At 68.9% G+C, this 18,532-nt stretch overlaps 4 protein-coding genes across 6 annotated transcripts; 1 reads left to right on the top strand and 3 right to left on the bottom strand.

The window, feature by feature from the left end:
* Nucleotides 1-717: 717 nt before the first annotated feature.
* On the bottom strand, nucleotides 718-4,782 carry SLC11A1 (solute carrier family 11 member 1). Its single transcript, XM_072040640.1, is given in 16 exon segments — nucleotides 718-942; nucleotides 1,022-1,175; nucleotides 1,390-1,463; nucleotides 1,545-1,589; nucleotides 1,591-1,695; nucleotides 2,045-2,164; nucleotides 2,245-2,334; nucleotides 2,445-2,603; nucleotides 2,822-2,977; nucleotides 3,067-3,134; nucleotides 3,225-3,295; nucleotides 3,409-3,515; nucleotides 3,770-3,889; nucleotides 3,984-4,106; nucleotides 4,409-4,533; nucleotides 4,622-4,782. Coding segments are annotated over 16 exon segments (1,767 nt in total). The 5' UTR covers nucleotides 4,662-4,782; the 3' UTR covers nucleotides 718-732.
* A 471-nt stretch (nucleotides 4,783-5,253) lies between these two features.
* Nucleotides 5,254-7,574, bottom strand: CATIP (ciliogenesis associated TTC17 interacting protein). 2 transcript variants are annotated; one of them, XM_072040645.1, is made up of 10 exons: nucleotides 7,515-7,574; nucleotides 7,254-7,301; nucleotides 6,896-7,096; nucleotides 6,739-6,794; nucleotides 6,436-6,522; nucleotides 6,131-6,304; nucleotides 5,920-6,044; nucleotides 5,757-5,833; nucleotides 5,582-5,670; nucleotides 5,254-5,474 (listed from the first exon to the last, which is right to left on the bottom strand). In XM_072040645.1, the coding sequence occupies exons 2-10, from the start codon at nucleotides 7,285-7,287 to the stop codon at nucleotides 5,274-5,276; spliced, it is 1,044 nt and encodes a 347-aa protein (XP_071896746.1). In that variant the 5' UTR covers nucleotides 7,288-7,301; nucleotides 7,515-7,574; the 3' UTR covers nucleotides 5,254-5,273. The 2 variants fall into 2 exon arrangements, with proteins under 2 accessions (XP_071896746.1, XP_071896745.1); XM_072040644.1 differs by having other exon boundaries at nucleotides 7,254-7,320; nucleotides 7,515-7,558.
* A 135-nt stretch (nucleotides 7,575-7,709) lies between these two features.
* Nucleotides 7,710-18,520, bottom strand: PNKD (PNKD metallo-beta-lactamase domain containing). 2 transcript variants are annotated; one of them, XM_072040643.1, is made up of 10 exons: nucleotides 18,429-18,520; nucleotides 17,693-17,906; nucleotides 10,201-10,316; nucleotides 9,968-10,080; nucleotides 9,718-9,776; nucleotides 9,411-9,503; nucleotides 9,000-9,163; nucleotides 8,781-8,867; nucleotides 8,566-8,681; nucleotides 7,710-8,338 (listed from the first exon to the last, which is right to left on the bottom strand). In XM_072040643.1, the coding sequence occupies exons 1-10, from the start codon at nucleotides 18,454-18,456 to the stop codon at nucleotides 8,108-8,110; spliced, it is 1,221 nt and encodes a 406-aa protein (XP_071896744.1). In that variant the 5' UTR covers nucleotides 18,457-18,520; the 3' UTR covers nucleotides 7,710-8,107. The 2 variants fall into 2 exon arrangements, with proteins under 2 accessions (XP_071896744.1, XP_071896743.1); XM_072040642.1 differs by lacking the exons at nucleotides 17,693-17,906; nucleotides 18,429-18,520 and adding an exon at nucleotides 11,697-12,045.
* On the top strand, nucleotides 12,200-17,317 carry TMBIM1 (transmembrane BAX inhibitor motif containing 1). The gene is made up of 12 exons (XM_072040646.1): nucleotides 12,200-12,342; nucleotides 14,707-14,936; nucleotides 15,107-15,198; nucleotides 15,291-15,355; nucleotides 15,444-15,497; nucleotides 15,612-15,662; nucleotides 15,946-15,985; nucleotides 16,088-16,125; nucleotides 16,248-16,335; nucleotides 16,422-16,517; nucleotides 16,615-16,668; nucleotides 16,781-17,317. Exons 2-12 carry the CDS (start codon nucleotides 14,726-14,728, stop codon nucleotides 16,922-16,924), a joined length of 933 nt encoding a protein of 310 aa, XP_071896747.1. The 5' UTR covers nucleotides 12,200-12,342; nucleotides 14,707-14,725; the 3' UTR covers nucleotides 16,925-17,317.
* Nucleotides 18,521-18,532: the final 12 nt, after the last annotated feature.

Below are 18,532 nucleotides of genomic sequence, written 5' to 3'. Positions count from 1 at the left end.
AAAAATAAAAATTAAAAAAGGGTTTTTTTGGGGACGGGGGGGGCCTTGAAACGGGGCGGGAGCGTCTCGTAAGTGAGGGTGGGGGGGGGGCGGACCCAGGGACCCCCCCCTGGTGTTGGGGGGGGGAAATTTTGGGGGATGGGGGTGGGGTCCCCAGCACCCCCCCCCAAAAAAAAACCTGAATGTGTGGAAAAGGGCTGGGACCCCCCCGGGACCCCCCCCCAAGGCGTCTGTGCCCCCCCCCTCATGTGTGCCCCCCCCTCCCCAATTTTGCCCCCCCCAAAAAAATTTGTCCCCCCCCCCAAGGGGTCCCAAAAGGAGCCGGGCGCAGGGCAGGGTGCACAGATCCCATTTATCAGCCCCCCCCCCCCCCACCATAAGGGGGGGTCACACACACATATATATAGGGCCCCCCCCCCCCAATAACCGGGAGGACCCCCCCAGGGCCAGCCCAGGCTGCTAATTAGCGGGCCGGGGGGGGGGTAATTAGCGCTAATTGGCGAGGGGAGGCTGAGGCACTTCAAGCCAGGCCCCCCCCATCCCAAAATCCGCCCCCCCACCCCTAAATCCGCCCCCAAACCCCTTATCCGCCCCCCCATCCCCTAATCCACCCCCAACCCCCTAATCCACCCCCCCAACCCTTAATTTGCCCCCCCCAATCCTTAATCTGGCCCCCCCATCCCCTAATCTGCCCCCCCCCCATCCCCTTAATCCCCCCCACCTATGGGGGGCTCAGCAAATTAGGGTACAGGGGCACCCCCCCACCCCCAAAAAAAGGGGGCTATATAGGGTGTGTATATGGGGGGGGCAGTCCCAATGCCCCACCCCATCACCCTGACCCCCCCACCCCGGGGGGGGGCTCGGGGGGGACCCCAAAGCGAAGCGGCCGTGGGGGCCCCGAGCCCAAGCGGGGGCTCCGTGCGCGATGCCGCAGGTCCAGAGCTGTGGGGGGCAAACGGGGACCTCAATATGGGGGGGGGGGACACGACCACCGTGCCCCCCCCCCCAAAAAAAACCCTACCAGGTAGGCGATGAAGGCCAGGTAGGCGGCCAGCAGCAGCCCCAGGGGGGCGAGGAATTCGGGGCCCCCCAGGGTGGGCAGGAAGGTCACCACGAAGTAGAGGTTGATGGCGCACACCAGCCCCGCGATCAGCGCCATCAGCACCTTCCCCAGGCTGGGGGGGGGCACAGATTATTTTTTTTTTGGGGGGGGGCACGGCACCGGCACCGTGCGCCACCCCCCAAAAACACCCAGTGGGTGTTTTCCCCCATGGGCCACCCTATAGCCAGGTATAGGGGACCGCAGCGGGGTTTTGCACACCCAGGGGATGTTTTTTTTTTTTTGGGGGGGGGGTTTGGGGTGTGCCCCCCCCCAAAAAAAAAACTCACAGCCCGTTGGCGAAGTCGTGCATGAGCGGGCGCAGGCTGGTGAAGGTGAGGACGGGCAGCACGGCGAAGGGCAGCTGGGGGGAGACGGGGTGAGGAAGGGGGGGATTTTTTTGGGGGGGGGGGTTGGGGGGGTCCCTGGGGTGCCCCCCCCTCACCAGCAGGCTCTGTAGGACGTTGAGGAGGTCGTTCATGCCCGTTAGAATGGGTGACGTCCCGAAAAGCGGCCACCAGGAGGGTGGGCAGGATGGCGAAGGAGCGGGTGAAGAGCACGCGGGCGAAGCGGGAGCAGCGCAGCCGCAGGAAGCCCTGGGGACATGGGGGGGGGACACCCCAAAAAAAAAACAAAACCCCAAACCCTTCCCCTCTGCGCCCCTGGGTGCCCGGCTGCAGGGCTGCGGGGCCCGCTAGATGTCAGCTGCTGCTCGTTAAGCTTAACGAGCTCATTAGGGAAGCGGCACCCCGGGTAGGGCACCCATGGGGACGGGGTACCCCTGGAGACCGGGCACCCTTAGGGTGGCACTGCCCCGATTGGGGCGCTTGGGGACCCCAATGCCAGCCCTTGGGGACGCAGAAGGGGGGCGAAACTCCCTGCCCAGCCCCTCCCCGGGGGATATTTGCCCCCCCCAAGGGGATATTTGCCCCCCGTTGCCCTCACCTCCATGACGAACTGCCCCGCGTAGGTGCCCGTCATGGTGGAGCTCTGCCCCGCCGCCAGGATCCCCACGGCCCAGATGTAGAGCGCCGCCACCCCGAAATAACAGCCCAGGATGACCCCCTGTAGGGCGACCCCAAAACTCAACCCGGGGATCTGTAGGGCCAGCGGGGGCCACCCCAGGGCTCCCCGGTGCCGCTCACCCCCTGGTAGATGTCCACGGAGACGGTGGCGTTGTCCAGGGGGAAGATGCGGGCGTAGGGGCTGACGCTGCTGTTGACGCACTTGTTGTGCTGGAAAGCACCCCGGGCACGTGTAGGGCACCCCATAGATCCGGGAGGGGTGAGGACACCACCCCGATAATCCATCCATCCATCCATGGGGTGCCCCTCCAGCCCCTCACCACGTCCCGGTTGCGCTGGCGGTAGAAGGCTTGGCCAAAAACGGCCACGACGAAGAGGTTGATGAGGAAGGAGACGAAGAGCGCCAGGCACGACTCGCCCAAAAAATAGGTGTTGGCCTCCCGCACCTCCTCCTTCTTCGACCGGTCGATGGCTCGGGTCTGGACACCGTGGGGCGACCCCATATAGGGTGACCCCATAGGGTGACCCCATAGGGTGACCCCCGCGGGGTGACCCACACCGTGCGCCTTCCCCCTGAGTTGGGGGATTTTCCCTCCCCGGGTGACCCCATAGGGTGACCCCACGGGGTGACCCCGCACCGTGCGCCTTCCCCCCCCTCCGAGTTTTGGGATTTTTCCCCACCCCGTTCCCCGCTCACCTTGACCAAGGAGGAGTGGAGGAAGATGTTATGGGGCATGATGATGGCCCCCACCATGCCCACGGCTTGCAGCAGCTCCTCCCGCCCGCAGCCCGGGCAGTAGGGCAGGAAAATGCCCCGCAGCACCTCCAGCTGCGCCGGCCTCACCACCACGTACTGGGATGGGGAACCCCATTAGCAGCCCCCCCCCATAGCACCAGGCTGGGATGGGGATGTCCTAAACCCCCCCCCCCCAAATCCTTTACCTCGTAGCCAAAGGTCAGGGCCATGATGGTGATGAGGAGGCCGAAGAAAGCCTCCAGCTTGCGGAGCCCTGTGGGGGTGGGTGGCTGGGCTGGGGGGCACCGGTGCCGCCCCCCCGGGGGAAATCCCCTCCTGGGTGTCCCCACACCCCATAACTCACCGTACTTATCGAGGAAGAGGAAGAGGAGGGTGTCCACGATGGTGATGAGGACCCCGCCCCAGAGCGGGATGCTGCGGGATGGGGACAACGAAAGGGGTGGGGTGGGGGGGCCACCAATATCCCCAGGGCCACCCCGGTGGGGTGAGGGTGGCGGCACCCCAAAAGGGTCCCGTTGGGGGGTTACCGGCCGGCCGAGAGCAGGCTGAAGGCGATGGCCGTCCCGATCACCTCCTGCATGTCCGAGCCGATGATGGCCACCTCGATGGTGAGCCACAGCAGCACGCGGGGCACCTGGCGGGGATGGGGACATGGGGACATGGCACGGGGACATGGGGACATGGCACGGGGATGCTTCGTGTTTGGGGCACGGGGGGGGACACCACATTTGGGAACTCAAGGTGCTCCGGCACGGGGACATGTCCCAGCTTGGGCCGGGCAGGATGCGCCCTGCTGCGGCTGCTGACGCCGGGACGCTCTCAGGTGTCCCCAAACGGGACGGGGACGCTGGTGCCGTGCCCCCCCCGTCCCCCCCCTTGGCCACTCACCTTGGGGTAATAGAGGTGACAAATCTCAGCCAGGTCCTTGCCCGTCACCACGCCCAGGCGGATGGCCAGGCGCTGGCACAGCAGCCCCAAAACGGTGGCCCACAGCAGCACCCACAGCAGCTGGGGGGGGGAATTTGGGGACAGGAGAAGGGCAGCGGGGGCCGGGTGGGGGATTGGGATCCATCCCCCCCCCCCCCCCAGCCCCGGGGCTCACCTTGAAGCCGGCCACGGCCCCGCACTGCAGGTCGGACTCCACGTTGCCCGGGTCCAGGTAGGCGATGCTCATCAGGAAGCCGGGCCCCGTGAAAGCCCAGAGCTTCCTCAGGCTGAAGCCGGGCTGGGGACGGGAACGCCGCCCCCCCCTCCCAGTTAAAACCAGTGGCTCCCAGTTCCCGGGAGCCTCCCCGGCGTTTGCCGTTAACGGTGCCCACGCAATCCCGCTCGCCAGCCCCGCTTTCACAACCCCATCCCTTCCCCTTCTCCCTTCCGCGCCCTTGGAGAGCTGCGGGGGGGCTCGGCGCCCCCTCCCCGTGCCTCAGTTTCCCCCCATTAGGACAGCCTCAAAGCTCAGCCAGGGCTCGGGGGACACCGATGTCCCCAAGGGTGGGTCCCCGACCCCACAGCCCCAGCCCCACGTACCCCGCTGCTTTTGGGGATGCTGACGAGCTCGGCCAGGTAGGGCTGAGCCGTGCGCCCGGGGGGCTGCGGGGGGCCGGGGGCATCGCCAGGATCCTCTTGGCCCCGGTTCAGGGACCCGGCGAGGCCTGGGGGGGGGAGGAAGAGGAGGAGGAGGATGGGTGCAGCACCCCAAAATCCCCCCACCCAGGGGGGGATTTTGGGGGGGGCGCTCACCTGGCTCCAGCGATGCCACAGTGGGGTCGGATCCGGACATGGTGCTGGGGCCTCGAAACTGGGCGCAGCGCCCGCCCCCCAGCTCTTAAACCCCCCCCCAGGAGGAGGAGGAGGAAGAAGCGTGTCCCCCCCCCTCGCTGACCCAGGCTGGGAAAAGGAGCCCTGGGTGCTGCGGTCTCGGTTCCCCACCCCACACACATTATTTTTTTTTTTTTGGGGGGGGGCACCAACCCTGCGCACACCCCTGTGCAAACACGGGGCACCCAAGGGTGGGAGCGTGCCCAGGTGTGCCCCCCCCGTGCACGTCCTGTTGGGGTCCCACTGCCTCTTGGTGCTGGAAAAGGGGGGGGGGGACACATGGGGACGGTGTCCCACGGCTGGGGGAGGGCGCGGGGGGGGCACGGTCCCTGCTGGGGTAGGGGAAAGGGCAGCGGAGCGGGAGCGAGGAGGAAGCGGGCGCGCGTTGCACAAGCATGTGAGCGGCTCAAAACGCACCCTTGGGGGGGGGGGGAAATGGGAGGGGGGGGCCCCCAAACCGCCCTGGGGATGGGGGGGGGATTTGGATGCAGCCCAGCCCCCTGCCCACCCCCCTTGTGCCTCAGTTTCCCCCAAAAAAAGACACCAGAGCAGGGTGGGCGCAGCAGCGACGGCTTTAATCCTGGGGGGGGCTGCGGGAGGAGGCCAAGGGGGGGCGGGGGGGCTGGCGGCGGGCGAAGGGGGCGAAGAAATCGGCGGCGAAGGGGAGGGGGTCGGGGGGCTGCCGGAGCAGCAGGGCCTGCAGGAAATCGGCCAGGAGGGCGGCGAGCTCGGGGTGCTGCCGGACGTAGGTGCCGTGGGACGCCTGCAGCTCCTCCTGCGTGTTTGGGGGGGGGGACACACAACGTGGGCACCCCCGTCCTGCGTCCCCGTGCCTTTTCCCGGCTTTGTGGGGTTTTTGGGGGGGTCTCTCCACCTCCTCACCTTCCTATCCAGGAACCAGGAGCGCAATTGGGCGTCCTCCTCCCACTCCAGGGGCTGCTTGGGGGACGCGGGCTGGGGCTCGGCCTCGGCTGCACGCAGAAGGCAGGACACCTTATGTCCCCCCCCCCCCCGACCCCCCCCCAGACCCCAAAAAGCCCCCAGCCCCGCTCCGTACCCCTCTCTCCAAGGACAGCCTCATCCTGCAGCACCGCCAGCACCGGGCACCCCACCTGCAGCTGCCGAGCCAAGCGCCTGCGGGACGGGGACCCCGCTGGGTGCCGACCCCAAAAATGTGCCCCCCCCAACCCCAAATTGTGTCCCCCCCGTCCCGGCCGTACCCGCTGGGGAGGAAGCTGCTGTGCCAGACCACGGGGACGCCCTCCTTGGTGCGCACAGCTCGCTCCAGCACCACCACCTCCACCTCCTCCGAGCCCACCAGCTGCCGCTGCGCCCCCAGGGCACGCTGTAGGGACACCCCATAGGGTCACCCCACCCCATAAATTCAATCCTCCCCCCCAAAAAAAATGCCACCTGCCCAGGCGGGCTCACAAAAGTGGCGGTGCCGAGGTGCCCCTCGCTGTCGATGGTCGGGAAGATGAGGCCGGGGGGGGGCACGGCACCGCGGCGAGCCAGCACCCGCAGCAGCAGGAGGCTGGCGGCCTCCCCCAGCAGCCCCCCCAGCGAGGCCCAGCCGTAGGAGAAATCCCGGGAGCGGGGTTCCCCCTGCGGAGACACCAAAAACCCCATGGAGCACCCTACAGGGTGGGCAGCCCCTTCCCTTGCTCGGGATGCGCCCCCAGGTGCCATAAATCTGGTGAGGGGGGGGGGACCCCGCTGCGCCCCCCCAGCCTCACCTTCCCCTGGCGGGTGCTGACGGTGACGGTCATCCCACGGGGCTGCTGCACCATGAGGGTCCTCCTCTCTATGGGGTGCGCTGCGAACTGTGGGGTTTCGGGGGTAGAGCCACCCCCAATCCCCATCAATGGGGCTGGGGGATCCCGTCCCCAAAATCCCGAGGCCGTGGGAGGTTTTGGGGTGCTCCCTCCCCGTCCCCGCTGCGGCACGGGGCAGGGGATGGGGATATGGGGCTGGGTGCAGTGCCCCTAAATCCAAGAGGGGGGGGGACAATGGGGTTGTGGGGGGGCCACGCCGCTCACCTCCAGGCTTTGGTGCTGCTCCTGCTCCAGGGTCTCCAGCCGCATGGTCACGTACCCTGGCACGGCACGGCCCCAAATAGGGTGGGGAGGAGACCAGGATGACCCCAAATTTGGGGACGCCACCCCCAAAACCTCCCCCTCTTTTTAGGGGTCTCACCTTTTAGGGTGCTGCAGAAGGGGACGCCGTCCAGCTCCCCGCGGCACTCGGCGTGCACCAGGAGGCAGCTGCGCACCCGCTGCCCCTCCCGCTCGTAGGGTGCGGGTCTGGCGCCCACCCAAAGGTGCCCCCCCCCGCGGCCCCCCGCCGCCACCAGCGCCAGGGTCTCGGGGAACAGGCAGCGCTCCAGCTCCTCGGGGCCTGGCCCCAAATACACGGTCACCCAGCTGGCCCCAAATCCCCCCTCCGGACCCTTGACCCCATATGGGGTCAGGGCTTGGGGGGGGGTCACGTCCTGGGGAGGGCAGGGGGATGGGGACACGGGGGGGGGGACAGGGGGGGGGTATGGGACACCCACCGATGCGCTTCAGGAACTTGGCAGCTCCCTCCATGGGGTTGGGGTCTTCTGTAGGGACACGGGGGGCCTGATCCCAAAAATCCCACTGTGGGGGGGCACAGGGACCCCCAGCCCCCCCAGCACCCCCCCAGGAGCCCAGCCGTGTAACCCTATAGGGGAGCAGAGCCCCCCACCCCGTGGCCCCACCGCCCCCCGGTGCGCCCCAAAATCCCCCCCAAATCCCATATCCTGCCCCCAAATTCCCCCCTCCCGACCCCAAACCTGGCCCCTCCAGCCGAGGTGCCCCCCCCACAACGCTTCCAGCCGTCGCTATGGCAACCCCCCGGCCCTGCCTCTTAAAGGAGCAGCGATCCCATAGAAATTTTGGGATGGAGCCCCCTGTCCCCCCTCCCCAAACACAGAGGGAGGGGCTGAGTGGGTACAAATCGGATCCAGGGTTTTATTTATAGGGTTACGGGGTGTCTGTCCTGTCCCCAGCACCGTGCCCCCAATGCCAGTGTGTCTTTGGGGTCCCTCCCAGCCTCCCCCCACCCCAAAAAGGGGGGCGCACGGCGCTGGGGGGGTGCCTGGGGAATGGGGAGGGGGGAGCCCTGAGCTGGTGCGCTGATAACTGGGGACTCCCAGAAAAAAAAGGGGGGGGAAATAGGGGAAAAAAAGCCCTTGGTGCTGTCCCTACAGTGCCAGCACTGGGGGGGGGGGCTGTGGCCCCCCAGGAAGGGGATTGAGGTGCTCCCAGGTGACCCCAAGGCGCGGAGAAATGGGGGGGGAGAGTCCGCTTATGGGGCACACATTTATGGGGTGGCACAGGGGGAGGCTCCATCCTCTCCCCCAAACAGGAGGGGAAATCCACAGCATCAACGGCACAGTCCTGGCGGCGAGGGGGGGGTCCCCAAATGCCGGGGGGGGGCACCCCAGGTGGGTTTGTAGAGGTCCTTGCGCCTGCGCAGCTCCTTGAGGACGCGGGCTCGGAAGGCGTCGGGGGGCTCCCCGCTGCCCCGCCGCAGCCCCAGGGCCTCCTGCAGCTCCCGGCGGTGGGTGCGCAGGAAGGGGTTGTAGCTCTGCTCCTCGCCCAGCGTGGAGGGGCACTGCGGAGGGGGGGGGACACAAAAAAAAAAAAAAAAAAAAAAAAAAAATTAAAAAAAAGGGTGGGGGGGATGCGCTCAGCCCCGAGCACCCCCCGGCACCCCCTCTCCGACCACCCCAAGCGCACGGCGCAGCCCCCGGCGAGCGGAATTTGGGGGGTGAGGGAGGCACAGAGGGATAAGGAGGGGATGTGGGGGGGTCAGGGGGTGCCCCCCCCCTCGGTGCTCACCGTGCTCCTCTTCTCCCACCGTTGCTTTGTCGCCCACAGCAGCTTCTGCTCCAGCGCGGGGTTGTCGAGCTCCAGCAGGCTGGCGAAGCTCAGGCACTCCAGGGCGTACTCGTGCCCTGGGGGGGGCACCCTCAGCATCGCCCCCCCGGCCTCCCAACGATGGGAACGGGCGGTTTGGGGGTGCGGGAGGGGATTTTGGGGGGGGTGACGCTCACCGGGCCATAGCAGGGTGTCCTCTCCCAAGCTCACGGCCGCATCCAGCGAGGCCAGCATGGTTTCGGGGGAGCCCTCGAACAGCCTGCCTGGACCCATGCGCACTGCCCATCACCAGGGCGGCCCCCCCCAAAAAAAAACAAAAAACAAAAAACCCACTGTTCCCCCTCCCCAGCCCAAATCCTGGCTGATTTTGCGCTTTGCCAGGGGGCTGCACTCACCGCAGCCAGCGAGGAAGAGCAGGTCCCCGGAGAAGAGGCAGGGGGGGCCCCCAAAAGGCCCCGCGTCCAGCACGAACGCCGTGTGGCCCACCGTGTGGCCGGGTGTCGCCAGCGCCTCGAAGGTCAGGCAGCCCACCGTCACCTTCTCCTTGTCACCAAGGGGGCTGCGCCAGCCGGGGGGGGCACCGTCAGGGCACCCCAAAACGCCCAGCACCCCGAAACGCCCCCCTCAGGGCATCCCCAGCCTCTGGGAACGGGTGCGAGGGAGGTGGGGCAGGGACTGGTGCGCACCAGATGGATCTGTGGGGTGTGTGTGGGGGGGAGCATGTTGGTGGGGGGGTGACGGGCACTGTGGGGGGGTGATGGGCACTGTGGGGGGGTCACGGGTGCAGGTATGGGGTTGGGACTCACTTGGTGAGCTCGGGGACGGCGTCGAGGGCGCTGCCGTACACCTTGCAGGCGCCGTGCCGCTGGCGCAGCTCCGCGTTCCCCCCGCTGTGGTCCCTGCGGGCACAGAGATCGGTGCCCCCCCCCCCCCCAGTGGGGTAGGTGTGGGGGCACCCCCAGCAGCAAACCCCGTGCCCCTGGGCACCACCGCTTGCCCCCCCCCGAGCCCCCAAGAAGCCTCTGCTTGGGGGTCCCCACCCCACCCCGAGGGGTCCCCCAGCACCCTTTTGGCGCACGGAGAACCCCCCCTTGACCCCCCCTTCCCCCTTACCAGTGCTTGTGGGTGCAGAGGATGGCCTCCAGCGTCACCCCCTCCTCCTCGATGGCAGCCTGGCAGGGCAGAGATTTGGGGGAAATATTGGGGGATGGCACCTCCACGCACCCCAAACCCCCTCACCCCGCCCCGTGCGCCGAGGATTGCGAGTTAGGGCTGGATTCGCCCCCTCTCCGTCCCCAAAAAGCCAGAGAGCCCCCTCCCCGAGGACACCCAAACCCCATGGCTGGTTTGGGGGGGGTCTCACCTGCACGGCCACGGGGTCGGAGGGGTCGACCACGGCGGCGCGGCCGGAGCCCGTGTCGATGACCAGGTAGCTGTAGTTGTTGTCCAGCACGGGGATGGGCACGATTTTCATCCCTGGGAGGGCCAGGTGGACAGACAGACATCATGGCAAAGCCCCTAGCAGGGAAAAAAGGGGGGCGAGGCCGAGCATCCCCCCAAAACCAGCCCCAAATTGGGGTCGGGGCCGTAACTCACCACGGAAGACCAGGGGCTGGGTCACGGAGTGGCCGTGGGGGAAGCGCTCGCGAGCCTTCTTCACCTGCCGCTGGTGGAAGAGGAAGCCGAGCCGCGTGCGGGCGTACAGCCTGTACCTGGGGGGGGTGTGTGGGGGGGACACCCGGTGAGCCCCCCCCCTCCATGGGGAGCCCACCCGGCCCCCAGCCCATTTGGGAAGCGCTCAGAGCACGGCCACTTTTGGAGAGCACCGGGGGGGTCCCCGATGCGCTCCTGCTGCTTCCCACCCCCGTTATCAGGGGGGGCGCACGGGGCGGGGGGGTTATCGCAGCACCCAGCTGCAGCCTCCCAGCATTATCCCCAGCCACCCAGTGTCCCCCGCTGTCCCCCCCCCTGCCTGGGGCTGACCCCACGGTGCCACCGGGGAAAAGCGCAGGGTGCCCCATGGGGGAGGCAGAGCAGTGGGGCTGGAAAAAAGGGAAGCGAAAGACGCTGCGGTGGCACGTGCCGCAGCCAGCGACCACGGACGCTGCCCCAGTGGTGCCTGGACACCCCGTTTATAGGGCAGCTTTGGGGCTGGGGACAGGGATTGGGGCCACAAAGGATGTGCAACGCTCGGGGTTGCGCCAGGCTCCGTCCCCAGCCCAAGGCCACCTCCCCGGGCACAAAGTCCCCCTCGCTCGGTCACCGGCCACCACCTCACGGCCCGGGCAGGGGCAGCGGGGAGAGGTGAAACCTTGGGGTCAGGTCGGTCCCTGCGACCCCAAGGCCGTTTGTGCCCCGTGGTGGCAGCAGGATGAGCGTGTCCTGCACACTGGGGCCGCTGCCTCTCCGCTGGGCTCCCCAAAATCCCCTGGCGAGCAGCAAGCACCCCTAGCAGGAGAGGCACGGAGCCTCGAACCCCAACCCAAGGAAATGGGGCAGGAGAGAGAGTGAGGTGCAATTAGCAGGGCAGGTGCAATTAGCGATTGCATCATTAACGATTCTAACGAAGCCAGCCAGGGGACAACCAGCAGTGGCCAAAGGTGCCCATCACCACCCTGGGACACGGGGAACGGGGCCGGCTCCCAGCCCCACAACCGGGGGCACGGAGCCTCCCCTCGCCCCCTTACCCCGGGGGGCTGCACCCCGAGCCCGGCGGCTGGGGAGGGCCCCGGGGGGGGGCTGCAGGAGGGCTCCGGGACGGCGGGGGGCGGGCTCGGCGCTCCCTCGGCCGGAGGCAGAACAAAGGCGGCTGCAGCCGTGCCCTCACCCCCCCGCTGCCCCCGGGCGGCGGCCGGGGCTCTCCGGGAGCAGGGGGGGGCAGGGAGGGCTCAGCCCCACCGGAGCCCGGCGGGGGGGTTACCGGGGGAGGGGGGCTACCGGAGGGGCACTGAGCGGGGCTGTGACACCCCCAGGGCTGTGACACCCCCGGGGCTGAGTGGCACCGGTACCGGCACCGGTACCAACACCTCCCCTCGCGGCTCCCCCCCCCCCGGTACCGGTGCCGGTGCCCGGTGCCGCTCCCCCTCACTCACCCCAGGCGGAACAGCAGCGGCCCGGCCAGGGCCATGAGCACGGCTGCGAAGCGGCGCAGGGCGGGGCTGAGCCAAGCGGCCGCCCCCAGCCCGCACACCCCGACCCCAACCGCGGTCCCGGTCCCGGGGCCGGTCCCCTCCGCCGCTCCCCGGCAGCGCGCCCCCGCCATTCCCGAGGCCACGCCCCCTCCGCTCAAGCCACGCCCCCTCGGGCGCGCCACGCCCCCCCGGCAGCCAATCAGAGAGCGGCGCGCCACCCCCCCGCTGCGTTTTTCCCGCCAGCCCCGCGCGCCCCCTGCCGGCTCCGCGCGCCCCTTTGGGAATGACGCACGCCGGGGGGGGTCCCCTTTGTGACGTCACAGCCGAGACACGGGGTTCCCCCCGGTGTCCCCCCCGCGCCCCCCGTTTCCCTGCAGTGTCCCCGTCCTCAGCCCCCGGGGGGGTCCCCGCGGTGCCCCCCCCGCCCCGGGCACCGGGCACCGAGCGCCGCCGCCAGGGGGAGCGCAGAGGAGCGCAGAGGAGCCGGGGGGGGGCCCCGGGGTGGGGCCCGGTTTGGGGGGGGGGGGGCCACGCAGTGACCGCCCCCGCCCCGCCCCGTCCCGGTCCCGGCGGAGCGGCCCCAGCCCGGCGGAGCAGCGCGCAGCAGGTAGGGGAGCACCGGGACCCCCCCCTCGGGACCCCCCCTCCCCAGCCCCGTCCCACACCGCCCGTACCGGGGGGGAGCGGGGGAAGGGGCACGGAGCCCCCCCCCGGCTTGGGCGGAGCCCCCCCGGCTGTCCCAGCGCAATTTGGGGTCCCCCCCCCGGTGCCAAGCTGTCCCCACCCCGTTAACCCCGCTCGCCCCCCGGGGATCCCAGCGCTGGGGGGGCGGGGGGGGGGTCCCAGCACGGCACCGGATATCCCGGGGGGGGTGGCAGGGCGGTGGCGGGGGGGTCCCCTCCCTGAGCCACAGGAACGCGCCACTCCTATGGGATTTGGGATTTGGGATTTGGCCCTGCGAGGTGTGGCCCCAGGCTGGCGCCTTCCTCTGCGCCTCCCGGAGCAGATGGGGGGGAACCTGGGGGGCTCGGGACTGGGGGGGGCATCCCTGTGTGCCCCCCATCCCGTTGTCCCCAGGGGGTCACGGCTCTGTTTGGGGACCCCACGCCAAGGTGTCCCCGCGGTGGCAGCAGCCCCGTTGGAATAGGGCTGGCACCCCGTTGCGAGGCAACCTGTGGATCCCAATAGCTAGGGGTAAAGTCCTGCTGCGTGTGCCCGCTTGGCACCATGGGGACAGCGGGGACAGCGTGGGGGGAACGGGGTGAGGTTTGGGGTGAGCCAGGTTGGGGACACCGCTGGGACACCTCGGTGGCCTCCTCAGCACTGTGCGGGGTGTCCCTTGGGGTCCCCATCAGGAGGTGGCCTTATGGGGTGAGGCCGGGCACTGCGGGGTGCCGGGGAGCACAGGGGCGCACGGGTCCCCGCGGCATGGGGACAGGAGGTGACAAGTGTCCCACGCGCCTGGCGCCCCCGGGACGGGGCTGTGCGGGGGCAGAGAGGGGCAGCCGCGGTGCTGAGACCCTACAGACGTGTGTGGGGTGAGCTGGGTGGGGGCGGCGAGCCCGGGTGTGTGTGGCACAGTGACCCCAGCCGTGCCACGCCGTGCGGTGACAAACTGGTACCAGTTACCAGGCTCTACTGGGAAGGCAGAGCCCTTCCAGAGCCGGGGCAGTTATGGGGACGTGGGGACCCCACCCGGAGCCCCTGCTCCCCACACCCTACTGGGCACCCCGCTGAGCTGGTGGCAGGGCCTTGAGCCGGGTGGGTGTTGTGGGGAGCGGGGTGGGGGGCCCAAATCCCCCATAGGGTGCCCAAATCCCCCCCCCCGCTTATCGGTGCTGAGTCACGGTGCCCTGCACGGCCCCATCCGTGGGCACCGGGGTCTTGGTGGCGTTCCAGGGGAAGAGGAAAAGGGGCAGCGGGGCCGGACCCCGCTGGTGGCACGGCTCCCGTGGCAAAGGGCACGGGGCGGTGACCCCGCTGCTGATTTGGGGTGGCCCCGGGGACGCACGCGTGCCACGCCGTGGGGCTGCCGGGGGGGTGGTTATGGGGTTGGGCGGGACGTGGAGGGGTTTGCGTGCGCCTGGGTGCGGCCGGGACCCGTTGGGCTGGTTCCCTCACCTCTGCCTCGGGTTTTTTCTGGGGCCGGGCTCAATTTGGAGGTTCTGGCCCCGGTTCAAGCTCCTGCATCCGTCCTGGCCAAGGGGGGACCGGAGGGGGAACCTGGGTGGGGGGGCACTACGGGGTACGGGGGTGTTGGCCAAGAGGTGCCAGCAGCTTTTGGGGAAGCTGCCGGGCAGCGAAAGCAAAAGTGTGGGGTCACCACGTGGCCGGGTTATTTTCGGCAGCGCCGTCAGCGCGGTGGCAAAAATGACGCCACGGCCGCTCCCGCCCCAAAGGACGCACGGACACGGACACGGCCACGGGCACCGGGTGCTCGCCCCCTGCGCCCCTCCCCGTTCCCGTCCTGCCCTCCCCAGCCTCACGTCACCGCTGGCACGGACGGGGTCAGGGTGGGGGCCTGGCGGCGCCTCCTGGCCCCGCTTTTGTTTTCCTGGCCTTGGAGGTTCTGCCTTCCTCCTCCTCCTCCTCTTCCTCCTCCTCCTCCTTGTCCGGGGCCGTGCTGCTGGCCTTGAGCCCAGCTGGCTCAGTGCCCGTCCCCTTGTCCCCTTTGGGGGTGGCACTGGTGCCCTAACGGGGGCTGGCACATCCCTGGGGGGCACCCCACGGTCCAAGGGGGTGGCCCTGGAGGTCACGTCCCCAGCGCCACCTGAGTCAGCGCGGCCGTGCCCTGCCCTGACGCGGGCACCGGGGACTCAGGGCGCGGGAATGTGGGATGGGGACGGTGACGGGGACGGCCCCGGGGCTCCCCCTGACCCCATGGTGCCATCGGGGCCACCGCTGTGATTCCCAGCCCTATTAAAGGGCGGTTTCTTGGTGACGTCCCCATTTTTCCCTCCCCACCCCACAGGTGCCCGCGAGGAGCCGGCATGGCGCAGCCCAACGCGCCCCCCCCGTACGACGACAAGAACCCGCTGTACCCCCCGCCGCCGGGGGCTTACCCCCAGCCCCCCCACTACGGGGGGGGGTACCCACAGCCTGGGGGGTACCCACAACCTGGGGGGTACGCAGCACCGGGGGGGTACGCGGCACCGGGGGGGTACCCCCAGCCGGGGATGCCCACCATGCCCATGCGGTTTGGTAAGCGGGGGACCCTTAATTTTGGGGTGGGGGGGTGGGTTATGGGGTTGTCTCAGTGCCGGGGGTCTCCCAGGTGCCCTAAGCACCCTGCCCCAGGATGGGGGTGTCCGTGGGGGGGGGGTCCTGCTGCCACATGGGGTGTCACCGAGGTGTCCCCCCCCCTCGGGCAGGTGACGGCTACGGAGAGGGCATGGGGGGCAGCTCCCCGTTCCAGGCGGCCGATTGGGACGACAAAAAGGTCCGGCACACCTTCATCCGCAAGGCAAGTGTGGGGCCACCCCCTTTTTTTAAATTTTTTGGGGAGGGGGGGTCACCGTAGCCGGCTGCTGACCCCCTCCCCGAAATCTCCCGCAGGTCTACGCCATCATCTCGGTGCAGCTGCTGGTGACCGTGGGGATCATCGCCGTCTTCACCTTCGTGTGAGCTGCGGGGGGGGTCTCGGGGGGTATTTTTTTTTTTTTGGGGGGGGGCGCACGCCGCTTAATGCTCGTCCCTGCCGCCCCGCAGCTCGCCCGTGCGCTCCTTCGTGCAGAGGAACGTGGCCATCTACTACGCCTCCTAGTGAGTATGGGGTCCCCGAGTGGCCCCCACCCCCCCCCGATGACCCCACTGCCTTTTTTTTTTGTTTTTTTTTGGGGGGGGGCACTGAGCTCGACCCTCTCCTTCTCTCTGCAGCGCCGTCTTCCTGGTCACCTACCTGGTGCTGGCCTGCTGCCAGGGGCCCCGGTGAGCGCTGGGGACCCCAAAAATAAAAGGGGACAGAGTTTTGGGGTGGGGGGGGGTCCTCTGGGTATTGAGGGATGGAGTGTTTAGGGTATGGATCCCGGTGTGGGTTTGGGGCCAGCCCCTGTGAGGGAGGCTAAGGGAGGTGGGAGGGGGACATATGGGGACATATGGGGATGGGGGGGGGGTTGTGGGGCCGTGGGGGGGGGGTTTTGGGGACTTGGGGGGGTTGTGGGGCCATGGGTGCAGGCGAGGGGCTCACCGCTGCCCCCGTTATCGTCCCCAGGAGGCGCTTCCCATGGAACATCATCCTGCTGAGCATCTTCGTGAGTGGGGGGCTCGTGGGGGGGGGGGAGGTGGTCACACAGCGGGGACAGTCCCGTGTGCCCCCCCCATGCCATTGCTGAGCCCCCCCTTGTGTCCCGCAGACGCTGGCCATGGGGCTCATGACGGGGACCATCGCAAGGTACTCCCTGGGTGTTTTTTTTTGTTTTTTTTTTGGGGGGGGGGGACAAGGGGGACAAGGGGGGGGACGGGGACACCCCCCTGACTTTGGGGTGAGCTCGGTGCCCCCCCCCGTGCCCGCAGCATGTACCGCACCAACGCCGTCCTCATCGCCATGCTCATCACCGCCATCGTGGCCATCATCGTCACCGTCTTCTGCTTCCAGACCAAGGTGTGTGCGTGGGGGGGGGACACTCACCTCGCGGGGGGGTCGGGGACACTGTGGGACCCCCCCTTGATGCTTTTAACCCCCCCCAGGTTGACTTCACGTCGTGCCCGGGGCTCTTCTGCGTGCTGGGCATCGTGGTGATGGTGACGGGCATCGTCACCGCCATCGTCCTCTCCTTCAAATATGTGAGTTTGGGGGGGGCTGCGGGGGGGCTGTGGGGTGCCGTGCGCCCCCCCCGGCCTCCCCCCCGTGTCCCCATCACGTCCCCGTGTCCCCACGCAGGTCCCCTGGCTCCACATGCTCTACGCGGCCATCGGGGCCATCGCCTTCACCTTGGTGAGCCTTGGGTGGGGTCGGGTGTGGGGTGTTTGGGGGGGGGGGCGCACCGGCACCACTGCCTGACCCCATCCCCGTGCCCCCCCCCCCCCTCTATTATTTCCCCCCCCAGTTCCTGGCCTACGACACGCAGCTGGTGCTGGGCAACAGGAAGAACACGCTGAGCCCCGAGGAGTACATCTACGGCGCCCTCACCATCTACACCGACATCATCTACATCTTCACCTTCCTCCTGCAGATCGTGGGCCGGGATTAAGCCCCCCCCCGCCCCAAAATCCCCCCCCCCGACCCCAAAATGCTTCTTCTTTCCCCCCCCTTTTTGCCCAACCTGCTCCCCTCCCCGCCAGCCCCCCCGGGAGCCACCAGCCCCGGGGCTCCCGGTGCGCCCAGGTTGGGCGCTGTGGGTGCATGGGGGGGGCGCAAATTGGGGCTGGTTCCCTTCATTGGGGGGGGGGCGCATCCGCTTGTAAATACGCTCTGAAGCCAGCGGCGACCCCAAAACGCTTCGGGACCCCCGCCCTAAGGCTAAGCCTGGGGGGGGGCTTCCCCCACTCAGTGCCTTACCGTGGGCCCCCCCCCGGTGCCGCGATGTGCCGCGGGGTGGGGGGCGCGCGGAGTTATAAACCCAAATAAAACCACTTTAATTTTCCACCGGCGTGCCCCAAACTCCTCCATCCTTTTGGGGTTTGGGTTTTTTTGTTTTTTTTTGGTTTTTTTTTGATTTTTTTTGGGGGGGGTTCCCCGGCTACGCCCTGCGGTAGCGCTCGGACTCGTAGTGGCCCTCGGTGGCTCGCTGCATGTGCTGGCGGGCGCGCAGCTGCTGCAGGCGGCTCCTGTCCACCTCCCGCTTCACCAGCAGGAACAGCACGATCCCGCACGGCAGCCCGATGGCCCTATAAGAGAGAAAAGGAAAAAAAAGGGGGGGGGGACACAGCGTGGGGACCCCCCCGGGACACCGGGACAGCACTGGGGGAGGGCACCGGGACCCTCGAAAATGGGGTTTTTACCCCAAAACCCCACTCACCATGCCACCCCCACGGGCTTCATGGGGTTCTTGCCCTTTTTCCGCGTGGGGATGTACTCCACGCCCTCGGGGAGGGGGCGCGGGGGTCCCGGGGGGGGGCCCGGTGGTCTCGGGGGGGGTCCCGGGGGGGGCCGGTGGCAGCCCCGGGTAGGGGGCACTGCCCTGGATGGGGGCAGCCCCCCCTGGAGCCCCCTGGTGGCCGCTGCCAGGAGCCCTGCGGGGATGGAGGGGGTCGGGAGGGGGCACGGGGGGGGCGCCCGGGGCGCGACCCCAGCCCCGCGCAGGGGGCGTGGCCAAGTCAAAAGGGGGCGTGGCCATGCAAATGAAGGAGTGGCCAAGCCAATAGGGGGCGCGGTCAAGCCAAAGGGGGCGTGGTCATGCAAATGAAGGAGCGACCAAGTCAACAGGGGGCGTGACCAAACCAAGAAGGGGCGTGGTTATGCAAATGAAAGGGCGGCCATGCAAATAGGGGGCGTGGCCATGCAAATGAAGGCGCGGCCGAGCCAATCGCGTGCGCCCAACCCGAGGGGGCGTGGCCTATGCACAAAGTAGGCGTGGCCAACCCAAGTGGGCGTGGTCAACGCCTCAGTGGGCGTGGCCAATGTCTCAAGGGGCGTGGCCTCCCCGCCCCGCCCCCTCTCGCGCCCCCCCCGCCCCTCCCGCCCCTCTCGCCGCCCCCCCCGCTGTCCCCGTGTCCCCCCCCCGTCCCTTCCTGGTCCCCCCGTCCCCCCGGTACCGCGCAGGCCGCCGCGCGCCGCCGCCATGCCGGGTGTGGGGCCGGCCCCGCTGCATGCCGGGAGCCGCAGCGCACCCCCCCCCCCGCGGGGACTACAACTCCCA

This window comes from Anas platyrhynchos, chromosome 7 (assembly GCF_047663525.1).
Source record: "Anas platyrhynchos isolate ZD024472 breed Pekin duck chromosome 7, IASCAAS_PekinDuck_T2T, whole genome shotgun sequence".
Classification (NCBI taxonomy): domain Eukaryota; kingdom Metazoa; phylum Chordata; class Aves; order Anseriformes; family Anatidae; genus Anas; species Anas platyrhynchos.
This window is presented reverse-complemented; position numbering and strand designations above follow the sequence as displayed.

Excerpts from the sequence above, each read along its gene's own strand:
- CATIP (XM_072040645.1), bottom strand. The coding sequence starts at position 7,287 with ATGGAGGGAGCTGCCAAGTTCCTGAAGCGCATCG. Across the intron at positions 6,305-6,435 it reads TCAGCACCCGCCAGGGGAAG|GGGGAACCCCGCTCCCGGGA; the intron begins GTGAGGCTGGGG and ends GTGTCTCCGCAG. Across the intron at positions 5,834-5,919 it reads AGCAGCTTCCTCCCCAGCGG|GCGCTTGGCTCGGCAGCTGC; the intron begins GTACGGCCGGGA and ends CCCGTCCCGCAG.
- TMBIM1 (XM_072040646.1), top strand. The coding sequence starts at position 14,726 with ATGGCGCAGCCCAACGCGCCCCCCCCGTACGACGACAAGAACCCGCTG. Across the intron at positions 15,199-15,290 it reads GGCACACCTTCATCCGCAAG|GTCTACGCCATCATCTCGGT; the intron begins GCAAGTGTGGGG and ends AATCTCCCGCAG. Across the intron at positions 16,336-16,421 it reads TCTTCTGCTTCCAGACCAAG|GTTGACTTCACGTCGTGCCC; the intron begins GTGTGTGCGTGG and ends AACCCCCCCCAG.
- PNKD (XM_072040643.1), bottom strand. The coding sequence starts at position 18,456 with ATGGCGGCGGCGCGCGGCGGCCTGCGCG. Across the intron at positions 10,081-10,200 it reads CCAGCCCCTGGTCTTCCGTG|GGATGAAAATCGTGCCCATC; the intron begins GTGAGTTACGGC and ends TGGCCCTCCCAG. Across the intron at positions 9,777-9,967 it reads CCGACCCCGTGGCCGTGCAG|GCTGCCATCGAGGAGGAGGG; the intron begins GTGAGACCCCCC and ends CTGCCCTGCCAG.